Genomic DNA, 11,308 nt, shown 5'->3' on the forward strand with positions numbered 1-11,308 from the left:
GGGTGGTGGAGGCTGGGGAGCTGGTAGTGTGAGGGTCAGGGAGCTGGTAGTGTGAGGGCTGGGGAGCTAGTAGTGGGAGGGTCTGGAGCTGGTAGGTGAGGGTCAGGGGGGGGTGTGAGCGGGAGCTGGTAGTGTGAGGTCAGGAGCTGGTAGGAGGGCTGGGGAGCTGGTAGTGTGAGGGTCTGGGAGCTGGTAGTGGAGGTGGAGCTGGGAGCGGTGGAGTGTGAGGTCAGGAGCTGGTAGTGTGAGGCGGGAGGAGGCGACTGTGGAGGTCAGAGCGTAGGAGGGCAGGGGGTGGTGGAGCTGGGCTGGTAGAGGGCTGGGGCTGTGAGGGTCAGGAGCTGGTAGGAGGTTGGGGAGCTGGTAGGAGGGTCAGGGAGCTGGTAGTGTGAGGCCAGGGGGTGGTGTGAGAGGTCTGGGAGCTGGTAGTGTGAGGGGCCAGGAGCTGTAGTTGAGGTCAGGGAGCAGTAGGAATAAGGAGCTGGTAGTGTGAGGGTCTGGGGGAGCTGGTAGTGGAGGGCTGGGGAGCTGGTAGTGTGAGGGGTCAGGAGCTGGTAGTGTGAGGGTTGGGAGCTGGTGGGAGGCTGTGGGAGCTGGTAGTGTGAGGTCAGGGGGTGGTAGGTGGAGGGTCAGGGAGCTGGTAGTGAGGTCAAGGGAGCTGGTAGTGTGAGGGTCAGGAGCTGGTAGGTGAGGTTGGGAGCTGGTAGTGTGAGGGTCAGGGAGCTGGTAGGAGGGTCAGGAGCTGTAGTGTGAGGGCCAGGAGCTGGTAGGAGGCCAGGAGCTAGTGTGAGGGTCTGGGAGCTGGTAGTGGAGGTAGGGGGTGGTGTGTGAGGTTGGGGAGCTGGTAGTGTGAGGGCTGGGGAGCTGGTAGTGAGGGTCAGGGAGCTGGTAGTGGAGGGTCTGGGAGCTGGTAGAGGGTCAGGGAGCTGGTAGTGTGAGGGCTGGGGAGCTGGTAGTGAGGTCAGGAGCTGGTAGTGTGAGGGTCAGGGGTGGTAGTGTGAGGGTCTGGGAGCTGGTAGTGTGAGGGTCAAGGAGCTGGTGGTGTGAGGCTCTGGGGAGGTAGTGTGTGAGGGCTCAGAGCTGGTAGTGTGAGGGTCAGGAGCTGGTAGTGGAGGTCAGGGAGCTGGTAGTGAGGGCAGGGGCTGGTAGTGTGAGGCCAGGAGCTAGTAGTGTGAGGGTCTGGGAGCTGGTAGTGGGAGGGGCGGGGGGGGTGGCAGTGAGGGTCAGGAGCTGGTAGGAGGGTCAGGAGCTGGTAGGAGGGTTGGGAGCTGGTAGGAGGGTCGGGGGAGCTGGTAGTGTGAGGGTCAGGGGAGCTGGCAGGAGGGGTTTGGGAGCTGGTAGTGTGAGGTCAGGGAGCTGGGTAGTGTGGGAGGGCTGGGGGTAGTGTGAGGGTCTGGGAGCTGGTAGTGAGGGTCAAGGAGCTGTAGTGTGAGGGTCAGGGGTAGTGTGAGGGTCTGGGAGCTGGAGTGTGGGAGGGTCAGGAGCTGGTAGTGTGAGGGTCAGGAGGGTAGTGGGAGGGTCAGGAGCTGTAGTGTGGAGGGCTGGGGAGCTGGGTAGTGTGAGGGTCAGGGGTGGTGGTGTGTGAGGGTCTGGGAGCTGGTAGTGTGGAGAGGGTCAGGAGCTGGGTGTGAGGGTCAGGAGCCAGTAGTGTGAGGTCAAGGAGCTGGTAGTGGAGGGTCTGGGAGCTGATAGTGGGAGGTCAGGAGCTGTAGTGGAGGGTCAGGGAGCTGGTAGTGTGAGGGCTGGGGAGCTGGTAGTGTGAGGGTCAGGAGCTGGTGGGTGTGAGGTCAGGGGGTGGTAGTGTGAGGGTCTGGGAGCTGGTAGTGTGAGGGTCAAGGAGCTGGATAGTGAGGGTCAGGAGCTGGTAGTGTGAGGTCAGGAGCTGGTAGGGAGGTCAGGAGCTGAGTGTGTGAGGGCTGGGAGCGGTAGTGTGAGGTCAGGAGCTGGTGGAGGCTGGGGGGTGGTAGTGAGGGTCGGGAGCTGGTAGTGTGAGGGTCAAGGAGCTGGTAGTGTGAGGTCAGAGAGCTGGTAGTGTGAAGGTCAGGAGCTGGTAATGTGAGGGTCAGGAGCTGGTAGTGAGGGTCAGGGAGCTGGTAGTGTGGAGGGTCAGGGGGTGGTAGGGAGGGTCTGGGAGCTGGTAGTGTGAGGATCTGGGAGCTGGTATGGGAGGGTCAGGAGCTGGTGTGAGGGTCAGGAGCTGGTAGTGTGAGGTTCAGGGGTGTGGTAGTGTGAGGTCAGGGGGTGGTGAGGGTCAGGAGCTGGTAGTGTGAGGTCAGGAGCTGGTAGTGTGAGGTCTGGGAGCGGTGGGAGTGTGAGGTCAGGAGCTGGTAGGAGGGCTGGGGAGCTGGTAGTGAGGGGCAGGGGTGGTAGTGTGGAGGGTCAGGGGGTGGTAGTGGAGGGCTGGGGAGCCGGTGGTGTGAGGTCAGGAGCTGGTAAGGAGGGTTGAGGAGCTGGTAGTGTGAGGGCCTGGGAGCTGGTAGTGAGGGTCAGGGGAGCTGGTAGTGTGAGAGTCAGGGAGCTGGTAGTGTGAGGGTCAGGAGCTGGTAGTGTGGAGGGTCAGGGGGGTGGTAGTGTGAGGGTTCGGGAGCTGGTAGTGGAGGTCAAGGAGCTGGTGTGGAGGGCTGGGGTGGTGTGAGGGTCTGGGAGCTGGTAGTGTGAGGGTCAGGAGCTGGTAGGAGGTCAGAGCTGGTAGTGTGAGGGTCAGGAGCTGTAGGAGGTCAGGGAGCTGGTAGTGTGAGGGTCAGGAGCTGGTGGGAGGTCAGGGGTGGGGTGTGAGGGTCTGGGAGCAGTGTGAGGTCAGGAGCTGGTAGTGTGAGGGTCAGGAGCTGGGTAGTGTGAGGTCAAGGAGCTGGTAGTGTGAGGGTCTGGGAGCTGATAGGTGAGGTCAGGGAGCTGGTAGTGTGTGAGGTCAGAGCTGTAGTGAGGCCAGGGAGCTGGTAGTGTGAGGGGTCAGGGAGCTGGTAGTGTGAGGGCTGGGGGGTGGTAGTGGAGGGTCTGGGAGCTGTAGTGTGAGGCGAGGGAGCTGATTGTGAGGTCAGGAGCTGGTAGTGTGGTCAGGAGCTAGTGAGGGTCAGGAGCTTGGAGGGTCAGGAGCTGGTAGTGTGAGGGTCAGGAGCTGGTAGTGTGAGGGTCAGGGGGTGGTAGTGTGAGGGTCTGGGAGCTGGTAGTGTGAGGGTCAAGGAGCTGGTAGTGTGAGGGTCAGAGAGCTGGTAGTGAAGGTCAGGAGCTGGTATGTGAGGGTCAGGGAGCTGGTAGTGTGAGGGTCAGGAGCTGGTAGTGTGAGGGTCTGGGGAACTGGTAGTGTGAGGATCTGGGAGCTGGTATAAGGAGGGTCAGGAGCTGGTAGTGTGAGGGTCAGGGAGCTGGTAGTGTGAGGGTCAGGAGCTGGTAGTGTAAGGGTCAGGGAGCTGGTAGTGTGAGGTCAGGGAGCTGTGTGAGGGGCTGGGGGTGGTAGTGTGGAGGGTCTGGGGGAGCTGGTAGGTGGAGGTCAGGAGCTGGTGTGAGGGTCAGGAGCTGGTAGTGTGAGGGTCAGAGCTGGTAGTGTGAGGGTCAGGAGCTGGTAGTGAGGGGGTCAGGAGCTGGTAGTGTGAGGGTCAGGAGCTGGTAGTGAGGGTCTGGGAGCTGGTAGTGTGAGGGTCTGGGAGCGATAGTGTGAGGCTGGGGGTGGTAGTGTGAGGGTCAGGAGAGCTGGTAGTGTGAGGGTCAGGAGCTGGTAGTGTGAGGTCAGGAGCTGGTAGTGTGAGGGTCAGGAGCTGGTAGTGTGAGGGCTGGGGGTGGTAGTGTGAGGTCAGGAGCTGGTAGTGTGAGGGGTCAGGGGCTGGTAGTGTGAGGGTCAGGGAGGGGTGGTAGGTGGGCAGCTGACAGGGAGGGAGGTGGGCGGAGGTGGGCAGCTGACAGGAGGTGGGCGTGAGGTGGGTTGGGATGAGTTAAGGCGACTGATCTCTGGTGGGTCATTAAGGTTGTCTGGGTTGTCATGCCATTAGCCCTTAGTCACTAGTTGTTGCTGACGCTGTTCTCCATACTGTCATTTTTACTGCTATAGTCTCGCTGTTGTTCCGCTGCTGTTCGTCGCCTTGCTGTTATTCTGCTGTTCGTCGCCCTGTTGTTGTTCTGCTGCTGTTCGTTGCCTTGCTGTTATTCTGCTGTTCGTCGCCTTGTTGTTGTTCTGCTGCTGTTCGTCGCCTTGCTGTTATTCTGCTGTTCGTTGCCCTGTTGTTGTTCTGCTGCTGTTCGTCGTCTTATTCTGCTGTTCGTCGCCCTGTTGTTGTTCTGCTGCTGTTCGTCGTCTTGTTCTGCTGTTCGTCGCCTTGTTGTTGTTCTGCTGCTGTTTGTCGTCTTGTTCTGCTGTTCGTCGTCTTGCTGTTATGGGAAAATATACACTGTGTAGGGTTCTAGTATTAACACAGAGGAATAAGTGCAGTTTATTTATACCTCTGTCTACACTGGGACTGAACTTAATGAGTTCACTTTCTGGATTTTGAACTCGACACAGCCAGGGTTTGGGGGAGAACAGCCAGGATGAGAAAATCTGTAGGTGCTTCCGATCCTCCTTGGAGTGTAATTTGAAATCCAACAAGGAGGATCAGGCAAGACAGCGGTTCCACTCCTCCAAATTACCAGAGAGGCTACTGGAGGCCGGTCAGGGTCACCCACTACAAATGTTTCCTGAAGGAAAATAATTCTCCTCTGTAGTAAAAGGATTTGGACGAAGATTAGATGATTTGGGGGGTAAGTGAAGGTGAGGTCGTTGTGTTGTGACTGAAGATGACTCCATGATGGTAGGTGTCCTGTAGGCTGACATTCTGACTTCCCTAACAATATTTATAATTATGTGTGTGTGTGTGTTTGAAGGCAAGTAAACAATAATAATACATATTACAGGTGACCATAAAGGTGAAAATATGCATCGATTGACCTTATAGCAGTGTTAAGGTGGATGGGTCACACTCACCATCTGCTGACCCATTAAACAACTATCTGGTCTCTGCCACAACTCTCAGTGCTGCTGAAGTCAACATGATTTAGTAAAATGTTCTTAGTTCCAGTAAATAGTCCAGGCTGAGTAATTCAGAACCGTATGTAAGATTGGGATTTTTAATCGTGTGTGTGTGTGTGTGTGTGTGTGTGACCAAGATCCATAAATCTCACATGAAAAAAAACACTTCACTTTATTGCAAATATCTTTAATTTTCTGTCATTTCACTTCACCTCCACTTCTTGTTTCATTTCAACATAGAGGAAAATTGTTAACCCTTACATATAAAGGCCATATTGACCTTTGAAACATAAAATAGTTTAGTAATAACCAGAGCACGACAGTAGCATCCATCTGATCATTGCCACGTTTCGCTCGGCTCCTCAACTCCCACCACCACCACCTTCATGTCTGGATAGCATAGGGTTCGATATTCCGCGGATTTCTTGACTTACCTTGATGTAGAAAGAGTTGCCACATACTGTACTTGTCGCTGAGTGCAGTGTTACACGGCGGTGGTAGTAGGTGTAAGAGCAGTGGTATAGGTAACTGATGCCACTTCACCCAGGCTACTTACCGACGGCCACTACCCCAACCTGTGGTCGTTTAGATTCAGGTGGTGTTGTTGTCGTCCCCTGGGAGCGCCTTCACCGTTCTCTCACTCTGCTGGCGTTAGTAATAGCTGCTGGAAAGTAAGGTTACTGCTGTTGATGCTCCCCTCCTGCTCCTGCTGTTGCTGTCTTGGGTGATGCTATGGATGCTGCTGTTTGTCCGTTAAATAGAGCTTTCAACACTAAGACACGTGACTCAGGAGAACTGATCATATCCCATCAGAAACTATTCAATTCTTACCTTTACCTTTTACCTTACCCACCTTACCACACCTTACCCCACCTTTACCTTACCTTACCTTACCTTTACCTCACTTTACCTTACCATACCTTACCTACTCCACCTACCTTACCTTTACCATACCTTACCTTTTACCTTACCTTACCTTACCTTACCTTACCTTACCTTACCTTTACCTTACCCCACTCCACCTTACCTTACCTTTACCTTACCTTACCCATCTTTACACTTTTACCATACCTTACCCTACCTCACCATTTACCACCTTACCTTTACCATACCTTACCCCACCTTACCCCACCTTACCTTTACCTTAACCTTTACCTTTACCTACCATATCTACCTTACCCTTCACCTTACCTTACCTTACCTTTACCTTACCTTTTTACCTACACCTTTACCTTTACCTTACCACACCACTCCACCTTACCCCACCTTTACCCACCTCCACCCACCCACCTTACCTTACTCCACCTTACCCACCATACCTTACCCCCACTCCACCTTAATTTTACCTTACCATACCTTATCTCTACCTTTTACCCCACCTTACCCACCTTTACTCCACTCCTACCTTTTCATTCCCATCTTTTATCCTTAACTTTACCTTTTACCTTTACCTTACCTTTTTACCCATACCTTACCTTTACCTTACCTTACCCATCTTACCATACCCACTTTACTCCACCTTTTACCTTTTACCTTTACCCACTCCACCTTTACCTTTAATCCTTTTCATCTTTACCTTACCTTAATCTTTTACCATACCTTACCTTTCACTCCACCTTTACCTTTACCTTTACCTTAAACCTTTACCTTACACCTTTACCTTACCCACCTTTACTCCACCTTACCTTTACCCACCTCACCCACCCACCTCACTCCACCTTACCCACCTTACCCACCACCTTACCTTACCTTACCATACTCCACTCCACTCATCTTTTACCTTACCTTACCTTACCTTTACCCACCTTTTACCATAACCATACCTTACCTTACCTTTACTCCACCTTACCTTTTACCTACCTTACCCATCTTTTACCATAATCTTTTACCTTTACCTTACCTTACCCACTCCACCTTTACCTTTACCTTACCACACCTTTACCTTACTCCACCTTACCTTACCTTACCCATCTTACCTTTACCTTACCTTTTACCTTACCATACCTTTACCTTTACCTTACCCACCTTTAATCTTTACCTTACCTTTACCCACCTTAATCTTTACTCCACTCCACTCCCCACCTTTACCCCACCTTTACCCACCATAATCCACCTTACCCACTACACCCACCTTTACCCATCCTTAATCTTTACCTTTACCTTACCCCACCTTACCCCACCTTCACCCCTACTCCACCTTTACCTTACCTTACTCCACTCCACCATACCCATCTCTACCTTACCCATCTTTCCATCTTTTCACCTTTTACCCCACCATACCTTACCTTTACCTTACCCTACCTTACTCCACCATACCTTACCTTTACCTTTATCTACCTTACCTTACCATACCTTTCACCCCTACACCTTACCTTACCTTACCTAACCTTACCTTACCTTACCTTACTCACTCCACCTTACTCCACCTTACCCACCCTACCTTTACTCCTACCTTTACCCCACCTTTACCCACTCCACCTTTACCTACCTTACCACCCTTACCCTACCTTACCTTACCTTACCCACACCTTACTCATACCCATACCATACCTTACCTTACCTTACCTTACCTTACCTTACCTTACCTTACCTTACCTTACCATACCTTACCTTACCTTACCTTTACCTTTACCTTACCTTACCTTACCATACCTTACCTTTACCTTTACCTTACCTTACCTTTACCTTACCTTACCATACCTTTACCTTACCTTACCTTTTACCTTACCTTACCTTAACCTTACTCCTACCATACCTTACCTTACCTTACCTTTACCTTTTACCTTACTTACCTTTACCCACCTTACCTTACCTTACCTACCATACCTTACCTTACCTTACCTTTTACCTTACCTCCATACCTTACCTTACTACCATACCTTTACCTTACCTTACCTTACCTTTTACCTTACCATCTTTTTACCATACCTACATACCTTACCTTACCTTTACCTTACCTTACCTTACCTTTACCTTACCTTACCTTACCTTACCTTACCTTACCATACCTTACCTTTACCTTTACCTTTTACCTTACCTTTACCTTACCTTACCATACCTTTACCTTACCTTACCTTACCTTACCTTACCTTACCTTACCTTACCATACCTTACCTTACCTTACCTTACCATACCTTACCTTACCTTACCTTACCATACCATACCATACCTTACCTTACCTTACCTTACCTTACCTTACCTTACCTTACCTTACCTTACCTTACCTACTATAGTTGAATCAGGTTCTGTGTCAATTCTCGCTCTTTTTCCCTTCTAATAATAGACTAGTCCTCAACTTTCACTGTTCTGTCAACTGTTGGGATGACCAGGAAGTGTTGTCTCGCTTGTTCCGGACTGGACGTGAATGGTTAATATACTCGTACATTGAAACCTCCATATAACGGACTTTTTCTCCATATAACGGATTTTTTCTCCATATAACGGATTTTTTCTCCATATAACGGATTTTTCTCTCCATATAATCCGTTAGATGGAGGTTTCACTTCTAACGGACCTCGATATAACGGAAGAAACAAAAAAAAAATCTTAGAAAATGCATTAAAATTCCTATCTCCCTCACCTAATGATCCGTCACGTGTCCAGATAATTTTGTCCACATCTGTACACTATTTTGTTGTCATGTAGTCTGTGCTAAATTAGACATAAAGGTACACGAAGGACAGCTAGTACCAGCAGCCGGATACACCTGCCTATTGTGCTTAATTAGGAAGGTGATCTAGTAGAAAATATACCTGAAAATATTTTACCTGTATTGCTGACATTATTTTTATCCCCATTTTAATATTAATTTATTCTTGTTTACTAAGAGTGAAATTGTCTTTAATTTTCAACTAATAGGCACATAAGTTTATTTTAAGTAGAGGTTATTATAGAAAGTTTCGGCTCAGTACATTATATTTACAGGACCTTAATGCCAAGTTATAGTACCTCACCATGGCAGAGTTTAAGCTGAAGTTGTGTTATCGAGTTATAGACCTTAATCTACCTGATAGCTTAACCCAGGACCACCCCGGATTAGTGGCTGGAGAGCTTAATTCCCAGTCTGACAGCCCTGTGCACCTCTACGGTAAAGCCATGGTCGAGAATGGTTCAGATATTATAGGGTGTATTTAGGTTAGGTTAGGTTAGGTTAGGTTAGGTTAGGTTTGGTTTGGTTAGGTTAGAGTTTATTGAGTATCTTTATTGGGTAATGTTGTGTTCAGGAAATTCGGTAATGCGAAAAATTCCTTTAGATTATATAGTATTGTTGGTACACACACAATATAGTTATTTTAAAATATATAGAGGAGGTGTGTGTGTGTGTGTGTGTGTGTGTGTGTGTGTGTGTGTGTGTGTGTGTGTGTGTGTGTGTGTGTGTGTGTGTGTGTTCCTCTTAATAATAAACAAGTGTATATCAAGAGAGTATTGAGCTTAGTACAGTACCATACATCCTATCATCACACAAGTCTAGTACCGGATCCCTATAGCCCCTTCCCCTCTTAATTACAGTACGGTTGTTTGATAGTTGGTTGCCATGGTTACAAGGGTGGTTACAACTCCCATCACAAACCCTCACAGCCAACTAACAGCAACAACTAAGTAATTGATTTCGTGGAGCTTAAACCAACAGCACCCAAGTCAAGATTACTACAGGCGGCTGAACTTAAGTCAACAATTAGTGAGCACCGCTGGGCATCCACTAAACGCTTGTTATAATGATGAAAATAAAACTGTAGTGAAATATATACAAAGTTACATTTATATTCGTCATATTTAGTATCAAATTTTAAATATTATTGTGATTAAATTTTTATTTTTCTATTTGTATTCAACCCAATTTTTAACCAGTTAGATTTTAGTAAACCAAAAAAAATATTTTATGGTTGAGGAAATGATTGTTGACAAAGGTTAAATTCTCAGATGAAATGACTTCCTCCCAAGCTGGTAGAAACATTTACAAAGGGTTTTATAACAATAGGAGAGAGAGACAGAGAGAGAGAGAGAGAGAGAGAGAGAGAGAGAGAGAGAGAGAGAGGTGTAGGTAGCCTTTTCAGTGTTCAGGGTAAGCCAGTTCTTTGATAGCCGTCAGACGCATTCACTTAAGAGGTAAAGTCTGTCAGCCCGGGGCCTCACCTCGTGCACAAACAACAAATGAAATTAAACAGGCTCTGGATATTCTTATACCAGACTAAAATACATTGGGTAGACGTGACCCTGAATCCCTATCTGTGTTTCTGAACCCTTTGTGTGTTTCTAAACCTTTTGTATGTTTCTGAACCCTTTGTGTGTTTCTGAACCGTTTGTATGTTTCTGAACCCTTTGTGTGTTTCTGAACCTTTTGTATGTTTCTGAACCCTTTGTGTGTTTCTGAACCTTTTGTATGTTTCTGAACCCTTTGTGTGTTTCTGAACCTTTTGTATGTTTCTGAACCCTTTGTATGTTTCTGAACCCTTTGTGTGTTTCTGAACCTTTTGTATGTTTCTGAACCCTTTGTGTGTTTCTGAACCTTTGTATGTTTCTGAACCCTTTGTCTCTGTTTCTGAACCTTTGTATGTTTCTGAACCCTTTGTATGTTTCTGAACCCTTTGTATGTTTCTGAACCCTTTGTGTGTTTCTGAACCTTTGTATGTTTCTGAACCCTTTGTCTCTGTTTCTGAACCCTTTGTCTCTGTTTCTGAACCCTTTGTCTCTGTTTCTGAACCCTTTGATCTGATTCTGAACCCTTTGTCTCTGTTTCTGAACCTTTTGTATGTTTCTGAACCCTTTGTCTCTGTTTCTGAACCCTTTGTCTCTGTTTCTGAACCATTTGTTTATGTTTCTGAACCCTTTGTGTGTTTCTGAACCTTTTGTCTCTGTTTCTGAACCATTGTCTCTGTTTCTGAACCTTTTGTATGTTTCTGAACCCTTTGTCTCTGTTTCTGAACCTTTGTCTCTGTTTCTGAACCCTTTGTATGTTCCTGAACCCTTTATCTCTGTTTCTGAACCCCTTTTCTCTGTTTCTGAACCCGTTGTATCTATTTATGAACCCTTGTCCTCTGTTTCTGAACCTCATTTGTACTTAATCTATCCTTACGTTCTTTCTTATGTACCTGAGAGCACCTTCCCTCCTCCTCCATCCCTCATCTCTCCTCACCATCACCTCAAGATCAATTAACCAAACCAGACTACTCGATGTGATTCCATTATTCACGATAGAAGTTTGTGAAAGGAAAATCAAGAAGCCGTGTCAAAACTCTCTCTCTCTCTCTCTCTCTCTCTCTCTCTCTCTCAGACTCTGCTAATCCAACTCCTGATTTATAGTGCTCACGCCAT

General features: G+C 48.4%; 1 protein-coding gene across 1 annotated transcript; it reads right to left on the reverse strand.

Moving 5' to 3' along the window:
- Positions 1-4,134: 4,134 nt before the first annotated feature.
- LOC121870824 (splicing regulatory glutamine/lysine-rich protein 1-like) lies at positions 4,135-11,048 on the reverse strand. Its single transcript, XM_042372793.1, has 2 exons — positions 10,503-11,048; positions 4,135-4,359 (listed from the first exon to the last, which is right to left on the reverse strand). The coding sequence occupies exons 1-2, from the start codon at positions 11,046-11,048 to the stop codon at positions 4,135-4,137; spliced, it is 771 nt and encodes a 256-aa protein (XP_042228727.1).
- Between the last annotated feature and the right edge of the window lie 260 nt (positions 11,049-11,308).

The sequence above is a fragment of the Homarus americanus genome, unplaced genomic scaffold (genome assembly GCF_018991925.1).
Source record: "Homarus americanus isolate GMGI-L3 unplaced genomic scaffold, GMGI_Hamer_2.0 scaffold43716, whole genome shotgun sequence".
Taxonomy (NCBI): domain Eukaryota; kingdom Metazoa; phylum Arthropoda; class Malacostraca; order Decapoda; family Nephropidae; genus Homarus; species Homarus americanus.